Consider the following 20,705-nt stretch of genomic DNA (forward strand, 5'->3'; position numbering starts at 1 on the left):
TTCTTAACCAAAATGTGTAATGTACTGGTTACAGTGACATTAGGCAAGTGTCCTTGGAGGGAAACAAGTTAGACTCTCAACCAAAAGCAAAATACTGCGGATGCTGGAAATCTGAAATAAAAACAGAAAATGCTGGAGAAGCTCAGCAAGTCAGGCAGCTCTCAATTTTGCCGTTAAATGCAGGCGACAGTTTCTGACATGCATACATGTTGGGATTCAAATATTTCAAAATACACAGTGTGTATATCAAAGAATTCCCCAAAAAAAACAAATCAGTTAAGAAAATAACACCCATCATCAGCAGGGTTTGGATTTACAGTAATTTGACCAATCAGGGCGGTCCGCACAGAGCTTGGAGCGGCAGTAAGTGGGCGGGGCCCTGACCAATATGGGGCGGTCCTCACACAGGTCCGCGCAGTGGTTGGTTCTGCAGTAAGTGGGCGGGGCCCTGACCAATATGGGGCGGTCCTCACACAGGTCCGTGCAGTGGTTGGTTCTGCAGTAAGTGGGCTGGGCCCTGACCAATATGGGGCGGTCCTCACACAGGTCCGTGCAGTGGTTGGTTCTGCAGTAAGTGGGCTGGGCCCTGACCAATATGGGGCGGTCCTCACACAGGTCCGCGCAGTGGTTGGTTCTGCAGTAAGTGGGCGGGGCCCTGATCCACCGTCATCCCAGGAACTGCGCTCGGTCCCCGGCTTCTGCCAATGACGTTGCCTGGCGCGGGTTACGTGGCCAATGAAGCGCCGGATGACACTCTGTAACTGGGAGAAGTTTTGTTACAGTTTGTCTTATTATATTACTTTAGCGGCTTATGTGAGAGTGCAATTAACCGTTAAGCATTAACAGGAGCCTGTCAGTAGGTAAGTGAGTTCATTCTGTAGCAAAGAAAGAGCAGTTTAGTGAGTTTGCTGTATTGAAACTGCCTCAGCTGTACTAGGAGGCGTCTCCTGTTTCCACGTTGTTGTTACGCAAAAGTTTCATTGTTTCTATTTTTATGTGATCTAATGCACCTCTGTGGCTTTTAAAGTGGATTATTAGCTACAATTTCTGTTTCGCAGAGGGTCATTTCTGTCTTTTGAAAGATAAAGGCAATTTAGACTGCCGGTATGTCCCTAAATTTGAATCCACTGCTTGGTAATGTGACATTTAACAGTAGATTTTTTTTGTGAGGTGGCTGAAACATATAGGGAAACTGCGAGACAGTGATACTTGATGTCTGAAATTGACCTCTTACGTGGTTCTTATTTGTGGTTTCTTTTACTAGAAAGTGGATGGAAGTTCCGAATTAAATTTGTGGGCGCTTGTGGGAATTTGAAACTGACTGGGGGAGAAGGAAATCAAAAGTTACTTTGCGGTTGTATTTAAAATTGAAATAAAAACAGCATTAAAAATGCTGGAAAAAAAACCTCAACCGGTCAGGTAGCATCTGTGGAGAGAGAAACAGAGTTAATGTTTCAGGTCGATGACCCGTCGGCGTTTCCTTTGTAAATCAGTAGAAACGAGTTTTGCAAATTATGGCCCTTCTCGATTGAGAACTTTAGTAACTGGCAGAGTGCTGTATCTATATGCTGTACTACTCTTTCAACAAATTAATTGCTGAAGTTAATGCAGTTTTGTCGTCGCATGCATTCTTGAGTAAATAGAAACGTTGTGGATTAGCAGCCCAAATGGTGCTTAGTTTTTAAAGGATATAATGCAATTGCTGATCTTCCATAGGGTGGAACTATAAGTTTGTATAAGCAAGGATTTTTAACTAGATCCGTATTATAGGAGTCTGGTTTGAACTGAATGCTTATTGGACAAGGAGAATAGCGCCCTACAGTATGTACTATACATTGCAAATAATGGTAGTTAAATTGGCTCTTGTTGATGTTGTACAACTCCAGGAGTTGTAAATTCCTGGAACAGCTAGAAATCGCCCGCGCTTGAAAGTCTGCTATGTTGTCGATAGATGTTTGTATTCCATACATTTTATTTAATGCAAACTTTTTTGTTTTTAATGGTGCTAAATTTTAATAACGCTGTCGAGGTAGACATGTCATATCAATAATCACCTTTTGCTTTCAGACCTGGTAATGCCCCTTTAACATCTCTAGCCTGTATGTAGAGCAGAAGAACATAAACTTATGCCGTTAAAGCAACTGTTGTGTAATACTGTAAAGGACAACTGATCATAGTTAGATAAAACCAGACTAGACCAGTAGTGTCTATTGGGATTTGGGGGGGGGGGGGGGGGGAGACTTTTGAAGCACCTGATTAGTGTATAGAATATTTCAATCCTGATTTGCTTGTAATAGTACATCTTAATCAAATAACTACAGTCTTTAACTTTCTTTAGTTGCACGTGTTTGGGAAGACTGATGGGACATCAAAGGATATAATCTCAATATTTACGTTGTCATGTCACTTGGTGTTTACTGTAAGTTTGCTTTGCACAACTGTTGCTAATTCACAAATGTGGTTATAATTCTATCCTACACATTGTGAACCATTTGCTAACATTTTGGGATTTTCACAGTCCAAACTTTAGATCAGATGTTATGAGTTAATTTTTAGATTAATTGTTTTCAAACAGTGGGCCTGGATCGCACAAGACAAGGTAGCAGAGACATGCTTAGATGCATGATTCAGCAGTGCAATCATAAGCTAACAAGGTGATAATTCTGTGTCCGTGGGGTGCAGGACCCATCTGAAGCAGTGTTTTCTGCCAGCTTCTCTGGAGACAATAGTACCAGAGTGGCAACATAATACTGCTGCAAGTAGGATGAAGTCTGCACTTTCCCAAGCACTGCCCCATATGGAACATTTCACCCATTAGGGAAGGTCTGGTGAGCAAAGAATAGTCAAAATTGCGACTTTCAAGCAATTGGGCGTGTCCAATTGTTTGTCTGTTGCCACTGATATGATGGAAACAGCCTGCAATATAAATGGGGCTGCATCCACAGTACTGGGAACCAAGGCTGTTAGGTTTGTTGCTTCTTAAATGGGTTCTGTAATACAGTTAGAGCATTATTTTATGGTATGAAGTAAATTAAAGTAGCATTTCAACCTTCTACAGAATGAATTGACTGAGACTGCAACAACACCATAACTATTCACAGTTCCAAGAATATATTACAGCCTTGTGATGATTTATAGTCAACTGTTATTGTGTATAATATATACAACTGCCATAGTTTTGATAATTTCAGTCAGTTAGATGATTTGTAATTGCATTACTTGTGTTCTAGAGACTGACTGACTGTAGAACTTGTTAGTAAGATAGCTCCTTTTGATGTACAATGTCTGATAAACCTAAGTAACCCACAATTAAACTTTTCCTCCTGTAGCTGGATGCTAAAGATGAGTGTCCGCTTGGCTCAGCTGGTAGACTCTTGGTTCTAGGCCAAAAGACTGGTTTCAAGCCCCATACCAGGACTTGAGCACATAATCTAGGCGTATTGAGGGCGTAATGCATTGTCGAATGAGCAATTAAGTCAAGGCTCCAAACCGCCTGTTTTGATGGTTCAGGTATGGTATAGATCTTACGGCACAAGTTAAAGAGCAGGAAAAATTCTCTGGCCCACATTCTTCCCTTAACCAACAGCACCAAAAGCAGAATTAACTGGTCATCCATCTCATTATTATTTTTGGGTCCTTGCTATTTATAAATTGTCTGCTGTGTTCATCTATATAACAATAGTGACTGCATTTCAAAATAATTAACTGCTTGTAAAGTGCTTTATGATTAGGTAAAACCATTCACTGCACCAGGATCATCCTTGACAGTAAAGATCCTCCCCCTCCCACCATGGCTTCTTTGCTGCACTACTGACCATCTCCTTAAATCCCTGTCTCCTGCCTCCCAACAACAAGTATGAGGAGCTAAGGACTTCTCTGTCACTAAGATTGAAACCCTCATCCATGCCTTTGTCAGTACAATTTTGAGTTTTCACATGATCTATACCATAATCTAAGTAGTTTCATTTGTGAAGAAAAGTTTTTTTTTGCTTGTAATTCCTTTACCAACTTAGTGTCACTACATATAAGATTCTTTTTTATATATTAAAAACTGGGGTCATAGAAAATGTCAGCAAGGTTTGTAACTGGACATCTGTGAATCTCGTTACTAGAGTACAGTTAGCAAGAACATTACAAGCCCATATTATTACTCATCATAAAAGATTCAAGAAAAGTTTAATAAATTGGAGTTATTCTGTGAATGCAATGGCTCTTTTACATTAAAGTCCATTATCTCAGAATTGTCACTCTCAAAAGTGTTTGCTTATATATATTACTGAGTGCTGTGTAATATTGCATATATCATTTTATAGATTGAACTTGTTTCATGGTTATTAGTCCATTCCTATGTTGTTTCTTTCATTGATTTTCTTAATAACTTGCTGCCAGTTTGATAAAATGTTATGTCCCTATGTAAAACTGTCCCATTAAGTAGGTCAAATGCATTACGCAGAAACCAGTGTTGGAGCTGGATATAAAATGATCAACTGATCTGAAAAGAATGACTTTGAATTTGGCACCTAAATCATTAGGTTACGAAGGGGGAGAATTTAGGAACATCTCCAATATACGAAACACATCATCAGATTGTAGTAACAATGTAAATTCCTACATTACAACAGTGACTACACCGCAGAAAAAAAGTACTTCATTGGCTGTAATGTGCTTTGGGATATCCCGAGGTTGTAAAAGGCACTATATAAATGCAAGTCAGTCTTTCTTGCTTTCTTTTTATTGTTAACTTTACTGGTGTGTGTCCAAAATTCATTCAACATTACCGAAAGTTCTTGGCTTGAGTATTTTGAGGAGCAAATATAACTTGGACTGTGATGGATTTTTATCCCCAGCCAAGAACATTTGGTATTCTGGACATGTGCCAGTATTTCTAAGTTAATGTTTTACATTATTACTGCCATCTCTTAGCACTGCATGTACAATGTGTTGACTGTCGTTTTGTAAGCAAACAGAACAACCATTTTACACAAAGTAGCATCCTACTAACAGCAATTAGATGAATATGGTGACGTTCATTGAGGGAGAAATGTTGGTCAGGACCCTGGGTGTCCTCTTTGCTATTATTTGAATTGTTCCATGAGATCTTTACCACCCATCTGAACCATTAGAATGTGGCTTTGGTCCAAAGGATAGGTTCTCCAACAATGCAGCACTCTGGTTATTGCACCAGAGTGTAAGACTTGATTTATGTTCCCGGATCCTGGATGAGAACTTGAATCTACAAGTTTCCGACTCAGAGGAGAGTCCTACCTACCAACTGAACCAAGTTGTCACCTGCATTTCAGATCTCTGCATTTTAAGCACAGAAAATGGCCTTATTTCTACGTGTCTCAATGTTTGGATTTTATGGGGCATAACTTAAAAGATTATACTGTTCTGTTACTCGAGTACAGTAAAACAATCAATTGTTTCAGTTCAATCAGAGCTTTTTCCCCAGAATAATTTCATTCAATTGAGTCAAATTCCTATCATCTAAAGTCAATAAGCATATAATCTTTCATACAGTAGTTTTAATTACATTCCCTAAATTAGCCTCTAATTTGATAATTATGCAGATCTGATTTCTTGGCCAAATGACAGCTGGTTAAACATCTTCCACAAGTGGGCATTGATTCAGTTTTTTTTTTACATTTATTAAAAAATTAAAAGGGTTGTGTAAGGGTTTCAGCGGCAGAGGGGCTTAGGTAGGGGCAGAGGCAGGCAATGTTGCAGCAGTGTAATTCACCGATCTTAATGATGTATATGGGCTGTGAAGTTTAAAGTTCAGTCCCGGGTCAAATAGGACATCAAGAATGCAAATGGTCTGGTTCAGCCTGAAGCATGTGGCCTGGCAGGTGAAGGAGTCAGTGGTAAGGGTGCAGAGTTCGTGGTGAGGGTCAAAAACCATGGCTTTGGTCTTCCTGATGATCAGCTTTAGAAAGTTGTGACTCATCCAGGAGTTGATACCAGATTAGCAGCTGAGGGGTTGAGAGAAGAGGTAGAACTAGGTATCATCACTGTACATATGAAAGTTGATCTGTGCCTGTAGATGATGTTGCTAAGGGGCAACATGTCCATCAGCAACAAGAAAGGGCATTCAGAAGTAGTGATGCAGGGAAGGAGAGAGAAGCAATTGCTAGAGAAGCACTGGCTCTGTTTAGATCGTTGTAAATGGAACCATGAAAGGGTAGTTCCAGTGGACTGGCCAGTAGGGGAGGAGCATGGTGTGGTCAACTGTATCAATCACTGTGGGAAGGTTGAGGAGGGTTAATACATCATTGTTGCAGTCACAAATGATGTCACTCTTAACCGGCTAGGGTTTTTTCAGTGCTTTAAGTGGGACAGAAGCTGAACTAGTGAGATTCAAGCAGGAAGCTTCAGAAGAGATGGGCACAGAACTGGTATGGAACAACACATTTGAGAATCTGAGGAAAAGTAGGTTGGAGATGGGGCAGTAGTTGCAGAGGATAATGGGTCAAGGGTGAGCTTTTTATGGAGAAGGGTGATAAGTGACTTTGAGAGAGAGGGGCAGTGCCTGAGGAAAGGGTACAGTTGGCTATATTAGCTAGTGCGGAGGCCATGAAGGCAGTTGAGTGGGAAGGGGATCAAGGGAAGAGGAAATGGATCATGTGGGTCGAGAAAGCATGAGGGGGTGGGCAAGAAACTGGAGAGATGGATGAGAATGGGTGGGATGAAGTGGCCTCAACCTTGGAGACAAAGAAAACTATGTGCTCCCCACATTTAGTGTCTGAAGTAAGAGTGGGGGAAAGGAGTTTAAAAAGTTGGTTTGACATGGGTGGAAAAAAGTATAACAGTGGCAACGGAGAGCGAAACAGTGCAATACTTGATTTGGTTGAGCCAGATCTGGCAATTGATGACTAGACCAGTTGTCAGCTGGAATAGAAGTGGTTAGGTATGCTCAAACTTGTGTAACTTAAGGGAGGGTAAACCAGGGTTGCACCAGGAGGAGAGAAAGGGGTGGGAGATTGATTTTCTGGGATCAAGGCTATCCAAGGCAAGGGAGTAGTTAAGTAGGTTGACAGTGGCAGAGATGTCATGACAGATGGAGGACAAGATGGAGTGGGAATTTGTGTGGGAGCTAAAGAGGTTTTTTTTCCCCCCAGTGGGCGGGTGATGAAAATAGAGGGATTGGAGGAGGGTAAGGGGTTGTAGGTAGAGGATAAAGATAAAGTAGACAAGGAACCAGAGATTGCCTTGTCAGTGATCGAGGCCTCCAGTGTAGAGAAGCAATGAGTGATGACTAGGTTGGATGAGGGAGTTTAGGCTTGACAAGATGATGAAGTCATTGGAATAGAAGTGGTTAGGGAAGTTGAAGTGTAGGTTGAAAGGACAATTTAAAAAAAACAAAAATAAAGATTTTTAGCTCCAAATAAGTTTGGTGTATGCTATTCAAGTAGGATTGCAAATTTTTTCCAAAATGGGGCAGGTCTCTGGTAAGGGTGGGCCTATGACTTTAGATCTTGGGGCAGGTTTTTCATCTTTTGTGTTTGGGCAGAATGCATAGAGGAAAATCGGAGTGAATAGCGATGTTTACAGCCTGATTTTTTTTTTCTGTTTTGTTAACATAAATGGATGGAAGATCTGTGCGCTTTGGTACAGATATACAGTCCTCCCCACCCAATTTTCCTCTTTGTACCCTGCCCAGGCAATCATTTACGCTCAAGTGTAAAGAAGGTAATCTGCTCCAAGAACTCCCTCCTACATCTAGCCTGAATCTTTACTGTTTATAATTTATTGGCAACCATAACAACTAATGCTTATACATAATACACATAAGAACTGACAATTTCTATAATCGAAATTCTTTTGGTCTGCTTCATATTTGAGAAATTTCTGGACAGCCCACTCAAGAACTGGATGGGTATTAACCCTAATCTTCACCCAGGAGATTTGGCACAGCTAAGCATGTAGATGTCTCCATAGACAACTTCAATATGTCTCTCTTTGGTTAACCTTGTTTAGTTCACTGTGAAAGATACTTAAAATATGCGTGAAGGAATTGCTCCCCTTCTTGGCATGTGGCAAAGACTAGAAAACTCCAGTCATGAACAAATGAATAAGAGCAGCATCTAGGACTCCAGTTCAGTTTTCACCAATTAAACCAGTGGGCTACTTGGTAAAGATTGTAGATTTAAAAAATGTCCTTGATGAACCTTTTGAAGTTGATGTTGGCTTTGGTCCCAGAATAGTGTGCATCACATTTAGATTACTTAAGCACCTTTATGTCTGCAGTAAGACGTGTTGCATTTTGAACTTTATTTGAAGGAACATGTTTAATTTGGACAAAAGAAATAACCTTTTAAAGGTTTATCGTGGCTCATGTTGAGTTACAAAAAAAATCTCAATACTAGCAGATCTCAGTGAGTCAGAGGATGTGTTGTTTCATAACAATGTGGACGTTATCAGGAAAATCTGATGGGGAAAGTGTTATGGAACGTCAGTATGACACTTAGTGTGCACTATACACATAGCTTTTAGTATATATAATTCAGCTTCTTTCTGGTTGTTGTACAACTGAAGTTAATAAAAAAAAAAATCTTTGAATGCAGGAAATGGTGGGCATTGATAATGTTTGGCATCTCGGAAACCTGGCTGTAATTTGCACTTGTTTTTCGAAATGGAGCATTGTTGCGAAAGAGACAGCAACTCCAGGAATGAAATGCGGCTTTGCTTAAATATCCTTTAACTAGTGTGTGCTAGGAAACTGGAATTGTATCCTTGTTGTGAAATTCTGCTAGATTAAATAGACACTTCCCACTCTCCCTCACAGAAATCACAAGCTGGAGATGATTGGTCCTCTGTTGTAAAGTTTGGATAACCGCAGAGCAAAGAAAGCAGATTTGACTGTAATCCATTTTCACTTTTTTACTTTTTTTAACCACATTTTTAAATTATTCAAAAAAGACTTTTAAAATTTGTCTTCTTGAGACTCATGAGGAGAGGGGTATGGTAAGGGGAAGTAGTAACATCTATGTTGGGATAGTAATCTGTATAGTGGTAATGACCCAAGGATCGTAATATTTTCTAGATAAATGGTTATATACTTTGTCCTTGAAGTGTTTTTTCATAACCTTTAAAAAGATTATATACATATTGTCCATGAGCACTCTTGCTTATGTGCACTTTCTGTAAAAATAGAGCAGCAGTTAGATGGCCTGGTTTGTGGAGGGATTGGCATTTTGTATGTGATATGATTAATGCTGTTATATGCTACATGGTTGGCCTATTGCGCACAGCATATTCAATTGTACTTAAGTGAATATTGCTCAATTACTAGTAGAAGGCCACAAATTAGTTTCTATTTATATCTACTGTATTTACTACTGTTCAATGAATACCTATCATGTTTACTACTCAAATTTCACAATCTTCTGTATAGTTACAGTGTTAAATATTTTAAAGTATCCTTGCAGAGAGAAAAAAAATTACTTGTATGTATTTTGCTCATTATTTGCAAACTACAAAATGTACTGTCAAATTATTAACTATTAGTATGCAAATCATTACTTATGTTGGCTTTTAAAGTCTTTGAAGGGCATATTGCAAAACACAGTAGTTGTTCCTGGTGAGTGTTACAGATTTATTTTGTAGCGCATTCACATATCCATTTGCTCCTTTTTTTGTTGCAGGAATAGTCAGACTAGTTCAGATAAGTAAAATATTTCTATACAGCAATGCTATCTAAAAGAAATTCCAGGAAAGGAACAAGCCTTCCTGATAAATGATTCAAAGCTATGTAATACCACTTATGATATTGCTTGTGATGCTATTTTGACCAATCTTGATAGAGTACTTCAATAATGTTGGATTTTACTACAGATGTCATTTAGCTAAGTATATATGTTGAGATTCAGTTCATCAGTGAATGTAACAAAGACTAACCAACTTCATATTTTTGTTTAGACAACCTGCAGGATGACCTCTGCAGATGCTAATAACGCTGAATGCACATTGGTGCCCAGTAGCCCAACCTCTCTTGACACAAAGAAAAGGAAATATTCTCCAATTATTTTAGAAGAGCAAGAAAAGAAACCATTAGATGTGAAGAAGATTGCAGTGAAAAGGTTGAAGAAGCATTGCTCTTGCACCCCAACAAAAGCAAAAGACTTTATTGTTGACTTTTTTCCTGTCATACGATGGTTTCCAAAGTACAAATGGAAGGAATGGATTTTGGGAGATGTTATGTCTGGGTTAATTGTAGGCATCCTACTAGTCCCTCAGTCAATAGCCTATTCGTTGCTTGCAGGGCAGGAGCCAATATATGGGCTATATACCTCATTCTTTGCCTGCCTCATCTACTTTCTGATGGGAACATCAAGGCATATCTCAGTTGGTATCTTTGGTGTGCTTTGCTTAATGATTGGCCAGGTGGTGGATCGAGAGCTGCAGTTTGCTGGGTTTGACCTCACTGATGATACTAACAGCACTGCCCAGTCAGAAATGTTCAACCAGTCTGCAGGTGTTTGTGGCAGAAGCTGCTTTGCCATTCGTATTGGCTCAACGCTGACTTTCGTGGCTGGAGTCTATCAGGTAAGGTCAACCTTTATAAACCCTAAACCAACGTGTGCTGTATGCACAATACAAAGATGAAGTTATGGGCCTGGAATTTCTTCCATGGGCGCAACCAAAAAAGATCGAAGCGATTTCAGCGTATTGTACTTGGTCGCGTACTTGCGCTCAAAAGTCTGCAATCTTTTAAACCACATAATTGGTTTGTACCTAGGTTATGCAAATATGGAGGAAGTTCAAGGCCATTATATTAGTAAAATGATTAAACTAAGGATGAAAGTATTCAGATGTAAAAACCTCTAGGCCCAACTCTGGAGAGGCCCCGAGAAGTCCAACATTGTCTGTTTCACTTACCTCCTCTCCTCCCGCCCCCCCTCACCCAATCTAATGTAAACAAGAAGTCAAATTAGACTTCAAGCTGAATTTTTGTGTAGTTTAGGTTACTTCTCTAGTTTTTAGGGGATAAATGGAGACACTTGAGGTAGTGCTTGCTTTTCTTAGCCCACACACACATAATTTGAAATTGATATATTTCAGGTGTTGAATGATTCAAAAAGCAGACACAAATAACCTATGTACAGCCATATCTGAATTCCACTCAAAGTTTAAGCATTTGCTTACATTACTTCATGCTTCTGTACCTTGGCTGCTGCACGCCTTCCAGTTATCTATCGATTTCAGATAAGATCAGGCAATTCAAACTTTTTTTTAAATAGGAAAAGAAAGTGTAACAGTGAAATGTGCTTTAAAACCAACTTAGTTTTAAAATTATGATTAAAATGCTTCTTTTGGAATTTTGGAAGATCATAACCAATGCTTCAACTATCTCTGCTGCCATCTCTTTTAGAACCCTAGGATGTAAGCCATCAGGTCAGGGGATTTGATGGCTTTTAGTCCCATTAGTTTGTCCAGTACTTCTTCTCAAGTGATATTAATTGTTTTAAGTTCCTCACTTTCATTTACCCTTTGGTACCCCACTATTTTTGGTATGCTTTTTGTGTCTTCTACTGTGAAGACGGATACAAAATATTTGTTTACCGCATCTGCCATTTCCTGATTTTCCCCATTATAATTTCTCCTGTCTCAGCCTCTATGGGACCCATGTTTACTTTTGCTACTCTCTTCCTTTTTACATACTTGTAGAAGCTCCTACAATCAGTTTTTATATTTCTTGCTAGTTTACTTCCATATTCTATTTTCTCCCTTCTCACCAATTTATTGAATGGCTGAGCAGGCTCAAGGAGCCGTTTGGCCTACTCCCGCTCCAATTTCTTATGTTCTTATAATGAACTTTTTACTTATACGTAAGCAGATCTCCTGTGTTGTTACTTGCATTGAGTCAGCAGATATGCTGTTTTATAACAGTAGGGGTATTTATGCCCTTAGCCGATAACATCAGGGCCACTGCTTTAGTGACTCGAAAAATCAAATTTCCTTTTTATTACATGGCATTCTTGGCCCTTTTGGCATCATGGCCCGCAGTCCTGTCCACTATTTATTGAAAACTGTAAATGAACTTTTAATTTATATCTGTTCTTTTCCTTTGTATTTTATGTTTATCCCTTACCAGTTTTAAAGCTTAGTATGCACAGCAAAATGTACCATTTTGGATTTGATATCTGGTATTTAGTGCTGGGTAGGGAGAATGGTGGTTAGCTGCAGTGGGGTGGCTACCCTTTTGGTAGCATTGAGAAATGGCCCCGGGCTTTGGTAGCATTAGGAAATGGCCCTGGGCTTTAGTAGCACTGGGAAATGGCCCTGGGCTTTAGTAGCATTGGGAAATGGCCCTGGGCTTTGGTATCACCCAGGGATGAGGATCCTGGTGCTTCACAGCTGGAATGGAGCTACTGGGATTTGGCAACATGGGCAGATCTTTTGGTCTGGCATCATAACTGGAGGGGGAAACTGAGATTTGGAAGAACTAGGGTTTTGGCTCACTGGTGGGATTCCTAGGGCTCGATATTACCAGGGCTGCGGCGGGGGGGGGCTATTGGGCGCGTGGGTAACGTGCCCGGCGAAATCAGTCTGCCCCGCCCGCGATCGCAGCTTAATTGGATCCACTTACCTGGTCCTCCGGGTTCCCCAATGCTGAGCTGCACATCAGGCGGGCTGCGCATGCGCAGTAAGGTCTGTCAGCTGGAGGAGCTCTATTTAAAGGGGCAGTCCTCCACTAACTGACGCTGCAACAAATAGGAATAATTACAGCATGGAGCAGCCCAGGGGGATGGCTGCTCCCAGTTTAATGATGCCTCACTCCAGGTATCATTAGATGGGGTGAGGAGGAGGGGGAGGACAGAGATCCTCCCCCTGGCGGGCGGGAGGAAGCGGCCTGCCTCTGCCACCAGGAAGGCCTGGCTCGAAGTGGCAGAGGAGGTCACCTGCACCACCAACATATCGCCCACCTGCATACAGTGCAGGAGGCGCTCCAATGACCCAAGTAGATCAGCCAAAGTGAGTACACTTACTCATTTCCCTACACTCCATCTGCCACATCACCGCCCCCACCCCACATCTCCTTCTGCACTGCCAACACTACTCTGTCACATCACCCCTCACACCCACTCAAACCTCATCCTCATCTTACCTGCACTTACTCACCTCGCCAGTACTCATCCCGCCACTACCACTCAACCCAATCCTCATACAATCTCATGGCTCTATCTCATACTCACCCTCTCATGCATCTCTTTCACGGTCAGCCTCACTCAACCTGCCACTACCTGTGCTGTAGCCGCAGGGCATGCATCACATATGTGCAGTAGGAAGCGTAAGGCAAACGTGTTGTGAGCATGAAGGGGATGCACAAGAGTGTTTGAGGGTTTGTCATGGTTTTTACTTGTATTGAATTTCTGAGCAACTTACATTACATATTATATTGGCACCGCTACTGCCACGTCTTTGCGAATCTTGACTGGTTTGTGCAATAATGCCCTTTCCTGAGGATCACAATGAAGACCCACACCTGATGCCACCCATTGTGTCACTGCAGAGTGGGTGTAGGTGTATTTGCGGGGCTCTTTCGTGCAGACGACTGAGAGACGTCGGCAATGTCCCCGGTGGCACCCTGGAAGGATGCGGAGGAGAAGTTGTTGAGGGCAGTGGTGACTTTGACAGCGACAGGTAAGAAGATGGTGCTCGGGCCAGCCGGGGGCAGCTCGGCATCAATGATGCTGCAGATGTCCACGACTAAATGTCGAGTGACTCTGAGCCTCCATGTGCACTGCTGCTCAGAGAGGTCCAGGAAGCTGAGGCTCGGTCTGTGGACCCTGTGGCGAGGGTAGTGCCTTCTGCGACGCATCTCTCTCTGCAGTTGCCCTCCCTGCTGCTGTGCAGGTGGATGTGTCACAGCACTGTGTGGTGGAGATCCATGTGTCAGAGGTGGACGGCTTGGCCAGCGAGGCTGGTGATGCTGTTCGCCCTCCGAGGAGGTCATGACTGCAGCCATGGCGGCCCCCATCCAGAAGATGTACATCTGAGGGAGTCCGCAAGGTAGGTAAATGTGTCTGGACCCCGGGGTAAGTGTGCAAGTTGGTGAATTTGATTGTTAGGAGGAGGGTGCTGGAGGCCAAACTTTGTCCAAAGTGACAGAGTGGCCTCCTGCAATGAGTGAGGGTCTCTTTTCCCCCCCACCCCCCCGCACCTTTCAAATGGACCTTTGCAGCTGCCATAGGCTGATAGCTGCAACACGTCCATTTCAACTGGGAGTTTTTCCCCCAGTACGGGAAACAGTCCCAGTTGTTTCTAAAATCCCACCCCTCCTCACATATTCCTTTAATCAGGTCTGTTAATGACCTGAAATACCAAGATAAATACTGTCAAATGGCACCCCGCTGGCTTTAATTGCCTGTGGGAGTCCCACATACGGGGGCTGCGTGCGCACGTCGGCACGTCTGTGGGGAACCCGGAAGTGGGCGGGTTAGATCTGGGCTCCCGACCCGCTCCGGGATTCCCCGATTTTCGGAGCCCCCCTGCCAGGAACGCACCCGATAGCGGGTGCTAAAATGGAGCCCCTAGTGTCCTTCAGCAGTTGAGAGGGAGGGTATGGACCTAACTCTTCATTTAGCCTATCATAGAATTACCTTGAAATTACAACATTGAAACAGATCTTTCGGCTCAACCAGTCCATGTTGATGTTTTATCCTCCACATGAACAGTAGTCTTAATCCCATGTGACTGCTCTGTTCCCATATCCCTATATCTCCTTTGCATTCACTTATCTATCTAACTTATTTTTAAAAGTTGACATGATCTATTTTTCAATCACTAACTTTGGTGGTGCATTCCACAGTCTCTCAACCCCCTGTGTATAAAAAAAAGTTTCTCCCTTAAATCTTTTACATTTAATCTTGTATCCATGACCCCCTTGTTCTAGACCCTTCAACCACTGGTAACAGTCTGTTTCTATCTATTCTGTCCCATGCATCCATAATTTTAAACACACTATGAAATTGCACTGTAATCTCCTCTTTCTAACAAAAACAGCCTCAAGATTTCGAGGCTTTCTTTGTATTTGTATTTCCTCAGACCAGGCAGCATCCTAGTGAATCTGCAGTATACCCTCTCTATTGCCTCAACATCCTTTCTACAGTGTGGAGCCCATAACTGCACACAGTGCTCCAACTGTGGTGTTACCAAGATTTAATATTGATTCAACATTCTCTACTTTTATATTCTTACCATTAAGCCCAGCATTCCGCTAGCTTTTAAATGACCATGTTCGCTTATACTGCGGCTTTTAATTTCTTACGAACCTGAACTCCCAAAGCCCTCTGCTCTTTCGCATCACCTAGCCTCCCCCCATTCAAAGTATAAGTATTACTTTTTTTAACCAAAATTACCACTTCACATTTACTGACATTGAATTCCATCTGAACATAAATCTTAATCTTTAGTTTCGATGGTTGTTCGTTTTAAATTTATGATTCTAGTTGTGTGCTTTTAACGATGTCTGCATTGCTGGCAAGGCCAACATTCATTGCTCATCACTAGTTGCTATGGCTTTGCTAGGCCACTTCAAAAGGCAGTTAAGAGTCAACCACATTGGTGTAGGACTGGAGTCACATATAGGCTAGATTGGGGTAAGGACAGCAGATTTCCTTCCCTGAAGGACATTTGTAGGATACCCAAAAAATTGGTTGCCTGTAATTCCACTCATTGTTTTTCATAAGTCCACATATGGATTTGGAGAAAATACCACCAGGGCATTGTTTTGTACGACCATATTTGTGACTGCGGGATTCCTGTAAAACGCAGTTCAGGATAAACTGATCACAATCAATGAAGCCTTGGGACAGGCAGTGATTGTCATTGTACTGTTCTGGTGCTGGACAACAATAATACTGTTTGGATTGGACTCTACATTCTTACTTTTACAATCAAATAAAAGGCTTGGCTAGTAGTCCTAATTATAGTCTCAATTCCTTGTTTCAGGGAAATTTTAATACATTATTGTTTAACGAAGGTCACATTTCCTTGGCCCCATATAGAAGACCAGTACGCTTCAATATGTTCTGCTGAAGGGTCCACACCTGAAATATCAATTTGTCTGTTCTTTCCACAGATGCTAACTGAGCTCTGGACACTTGCAGCATTTTCTGTTTTTGTTTCATTTCCAGCATCTGGGTTATTTTTTTCTTTGTTTATACACTTCAATAAGGAGGTTTTAACAAAATATGACACTTAATTATTTAATTCAACAGTGTTACATTTAGACTCTTAGAGTACGTAATGTGTGCAAATGAAGGTGTTTGAACGTCAACCATTGTGAGAATGTAGAAACCCACACCTTTTTCAATCTCTACGACTTTTGTATTATTTACAATTGTTTTTTGAAACTGTTTGCAGGTGGCCATGGGCATCTTCCAAGTGGGCTTTATATCGGTGTACCTGTCTGATTCGTTACTTAGTGGATTTGCCACTGGAGCTTCGTTTACTATACTCACCTCACAAGTTAAGTACCTTCTTGGGATCAGTATCCCACGTGCCCATGGTCCTGGTTCACTTGTGAAAACCTGGGTGTACATCTTTAAAAATATCCATAATACTAATATCTGTGATCTTGTAACCAGCATTTTGTGCCTTCTGGTTCTAGTGCCTTTAAAAGAAATAAATGAATGTTATAAATCCAAGTTGAAAGCACCAATTCCTGGCGAGCTTCTGGTTGTAGTTGTTGCTACTTTGGTCTCGCATTATGGACGTTTGAATGCAAAGTTTAATTCTACTGTTGCTGGAAACATTCCCACTGGATTTATGGTTCCCACCCCTCCAGACTGGACCATAATATCTCGAATTGCTACTGATGCCCTTCCAATTGCTATCATTGGTTTTGCAATTACAGTTTCTCTCTCAGAAATGTTTGCCAAGAAACATGGATATACAGTGAGAGCCAATCAAGAAATGTTTGCCATTGGTTTCTGTAACATTCTGCCGGCATTTTTTCATTGCTTTACAACCAGCGCAGCCCTCGCAAAAACTCTTGTGAAAGAGTCCACTGGTTGCAAGACACAATTATCAAGTATAGTGACTGCTTTAGTGCTCCTCCTTGTCCTACTTGTGATTGCACCTCTTTTCCACTCGCTTCAGAAATGCGTCTTGGGTGTCGTAACTATTGTAAATCTCAGGGGCGCTTTAAGAAAATTTATTGACTTGCCTAAAATGTGGAAGGTGAGCAAGGTGGACACTGCCATATGGTTTGTTACAATGATATCGTCAGCCTTCGTCAGCACAGAGTTAGGACTATTGATTGGGGTTAGCTTTTCTGTGATCTGTGTCATCGTGCGAACACAAGTGCCAAGAGCCACTATGCTTGGCCATTTGGAGGGGACAGAAATCTATGAAGACTTGGGAAGATATAAAAATCTTAAAAATTTACCTGGTATCAAAATATTTAGATTTGAGGCTCCGTTGTACTATGCAAACAAAGAGATCTTCAAGGCAGCCCTTTATAAACAGACAGGAGTTAACCCCACCCTAGTAATAGTAGCAAAGAGAAAAGCAGGAAGGAAAATAAATCAGGAAATGAAACACAAAGTTATTGCAAATTCTTGTGCTTCCAATAAGACTGAGGTTACACTGCAGCTGTCGCAGCAGCAGTTTGAATTCCATACTGTTATCATTGATTGCTCAGTTATTCAATTCTTGGACACTGTAGGTATAGCTACAGTGAAGGAAGTCTTTAAAGATTACAGACAGATTGGAATCCCGATTCTCCTCTCAAGCTGCAATGCCTCTGTAATTGATAGTCTTCGCAAAGGAAGCTATTTTGAAAATGGTAACATCAACACATTGGTATTTTACAGTGTTCATGATGCCGTCATGTTTGCTTCAAACGTACACCAAAAGAATGGTGACTATGAAGCAAACAGCCTGTGTTAATGTTCAACTGTGACCCTGGGACAAAATACAAGAAAACTGCTACAGCATCAGCTTGAGAAACTTGAATGTGTTGTTTCAAAGTAGTCTGAAATAATTTCTCCATTTTAACTCAACTAATTTTTTATGCATTTGTTTTATGCTTTTATACATAAATGTGTTTCTGTACATTTCTAATCATGGTGTTTATTATGAGATGGAATTTAGAACTTGTAGAGATTTATAAGCATCATCATTAATAGTATTTGTTTAAATTAACTTCACTTGGATTTCATTTTTTAATGAAAGATGCTCCTGGTTCTTAAACACTTAGTGTGGGAGAAGTTTAATTTTGAACAAATTTTTATAAACATTTTTCTGGAGGCTACTTAGTTGAGAAATGGGTTTTGCAAAAGATGTTTTACAAAAAAAAATTCCTTCATGCAATCACTAGATCTGCCTTTCATAGCCGGTTAAAGATGGAGCTGATTAAATTGTATTTTACCTTTTAACTGAAAATGTGCTTTTGGCTTTATTTTACTGGAAATGTTTTATTTGAGGATGGAATATTTAGTTTCAATTTTACTTGGTTTTACTGATTATACGCTATATCTAGGTGCAGTAGCAAACATAATGGGCTCAATCTTCAAAGTAAAAAATGGGTGGGTTGGGGGCAGGGGGGGGACATTAAAAATTGCCACCATTTCAGACCCACCCCCAACCCACCCATTTCCAGTTTTCACCAGGGCAGGAAAAGGGGCGGGCGACCAACCTGCTCCCGGGGGCGGGGCGGGCCTTAAAACCTTTTTAAGGAGGCTTCAGGCCTCCATTTTTCTCCAATTCCCAATTTCAGTTCCGGGAGGCTGAGATTCCTGGGCCTTTTTGTTTTACGCCTCATGAGGAGGAGGAGCAGGAATGCGCCCCCCCACCCCCCGCACACAAAGACTTATCTGAAGACATCCTCTCCCTGGCTGGTTTCCCGTTCGTCTGAGACCAGCCTGTCAATCAGCCAGTCAGTTGGACGGGAAACTGACAAAAAAAAAAGACGCCCTTACGTCAAAATCGTAAGGATGTCCAGGAAACCCGTACTAATGGGTTTCCCAGTCCCAATTTGGCCCCCCGCCCCCTTCCCGGCTCTGTTTTAAAATTGAGCCCAATACATCTACATACCATGCAACAACTGGGAAATTAGGGTCAAGCTGCCTAAGACAAAGAAACATATGCTTTGGAGTCTCTGTGCTGATCAAAGACAGCAGCCACATGGAGGTAATTGATCCCATTTAAAATTGTTAAATTAGAAATGTATTAGAATATGTAATTTGTAATATATTGAGGTTTTTTCTTCCACATTTCTCTTCTGTTCTCTTCACATTCACCCACACCCCCCCACCCCCCCCAACCAAAAAAAAATGCTGAGTCTTGCCCATCCTCTTGCCCATGTGTGAAGCCTGAGTATCAACTTGCTATTCAACTATGGAGCAGATCAAAGCTGAGCCAGATCATGTTCCCCTTTGATATTCACACATGCTGTAGAGCAATCAAGTGAGGGGACCCTGACTGATTTGATTTTACATCCCCTCCCTAGTCTACGAATGCTAAAGCCAAACTATTATGCTTGCTGAGATCCAATAACTTGCCATAGTCCAGGAATCAAACATGGCACCTTCTGGTCTGTGTGGCTTAGTAATACACCGTGGTGCTTTAGCAACTAGAACCAGTTTTACTAATCTAACCAGTAGAATGACTACACTGGCAATTTCTACTGTTTGAAAAAATGAAACCAAGAAGGACTTGCATCTTTAAACTTTGGAAGCCCATTATAATATAGTGAAAGTCAACTTCGTAGAAATAAAAACCTGAAATTTAAATTAAGTACAGTAGCAAATCAGTTCTATCAAGATCATAGCACTAGCAATATATCTATCATTAAACGCTTAGTCCTTTATTACCAACCAGCCAATTCCTCCAGGTCAACTTAGAGATTTGTGTATTGCTAGTCACTGTGATATCTGACATGTAAATTATTTATTGTACATTTTAGAAAATTTTAGAAACATCACAACATTTTGTTTCAATTGTAAGTTTTCATTTTCCTCTTATTTCTGTTGGGTTCTTAGTTTAAAAATCTGCTTTAAACTTTTTTTTCATGATTTGTATAAACCTACTAACAATGGGAAGCTGTAGTTCAAATTGCAATTGAAGTAGTCCTTATACAATGCACCTTAAACAATGATTAATTCTGCACTAAATTATAGGTTTTATGAAGGATTATTAAGCTGCTTACTAAATGCATTTAAACATTTTCATTGAAGAGCAATATGGAAGTGCCAGGTAGCCAAGCTGGTCAATCAGTCAAACAGAGTGGCATTGATTGCACAAGAGTATTTACTCTGATCCATTGCTCAAGATAATTCATCTATATAGACTCAAAATGCTAGTATACAGTATATAAACTCATTGTAAGGTGTTTATGCAAATAGATGAAATGTACATCTTTAGGTCGAGTAGAAAACCTTGATGGTATTGCAAATTATGAAAATATAGAGACCATGATGATTTGCATTGCTGTTTAATTTCTATTGGATGATGAGATGAGAGTCCAGATGCAGTATCTTATAATAATTATAACAGTGTGCTCATGACAGTTGAAAATGTGCACAAAATGCTTTACAAGCATAAGGCCTGTAAAATCATAATGTTTTATTGGAATTGTGTGTGTGTGTGTGTGTGTGTGTGTGTGTGTATTTAAAAAAAAAAATGAATTCCTCCCTTTGCCTTTTCTACAAAGTTCTAGATAAGAATCATTAATTGGATTTGTGAAGATAGTTAAG

The 20,705-nt window shown here is 40.9% G+C and overlaps 1 protein-coding gene across 3 annotated transcripts; it reads left to right on the forward strand.

Annotated features, from left to right (window-relative positions):
- The first annotated feature begins 723 nt into the window (after window positions 1-723).
- Window positions 724-18,535, forward strand: slc26a2 (solute carrier family 26 member 2). 3 transcript variants are annotated; one of them, XM_067996398.1, is made up of 3 exons: window positions 724-860; window positions 9,919-10,545; window positions 16,369-18,535. In XM_067996398.1, the coding sequence occupies exons 2-3, from the start codon at window positions 9,931-9,933 to the stop codon at window positions 17,896-17,898; spliced, it is 2,145 nt and encodes a 714-aa protein (XP_067852499.1). In that variant the 5' UTR covers window positions 724-860; window positions 9,919-9,930; the 3' UTR covers window positions 17,899-18,535. The 3 variants fall into 3 exon arrangements, with proteins under 3 accessions (XP_067852499.1, XP_067852501.1, XP_067852500.1); XM_067996400.1 differs by lacking the exon at window positions 724-860 and adding an exon at window positions 1,028-1,104; XM_067996399.1 differs by lacking the exon at window positions 724-860 and adding an exon at window positions 8,774-8,861.
- Window positions 18,536-20,705: the final 2,170 nt, after the last annotated feature.

This window comes from Heptranchias perlo, chromosome 14 (assembly GCF_035084215.1).
Source record: "Heptranchias perlo isolate sHepPer1 chromosome 14, sHepPer1.hap1, whole genome shotgun sequence".
In the NCBI taxonomy this organism is placed as follows: domain Eukaryota; kingdom Metazoa; phylum Chordata; class Chondrichthyes; order Hexanchiformes; family Hexanchidae; genus Heptranchias; species Heptranchias perlo.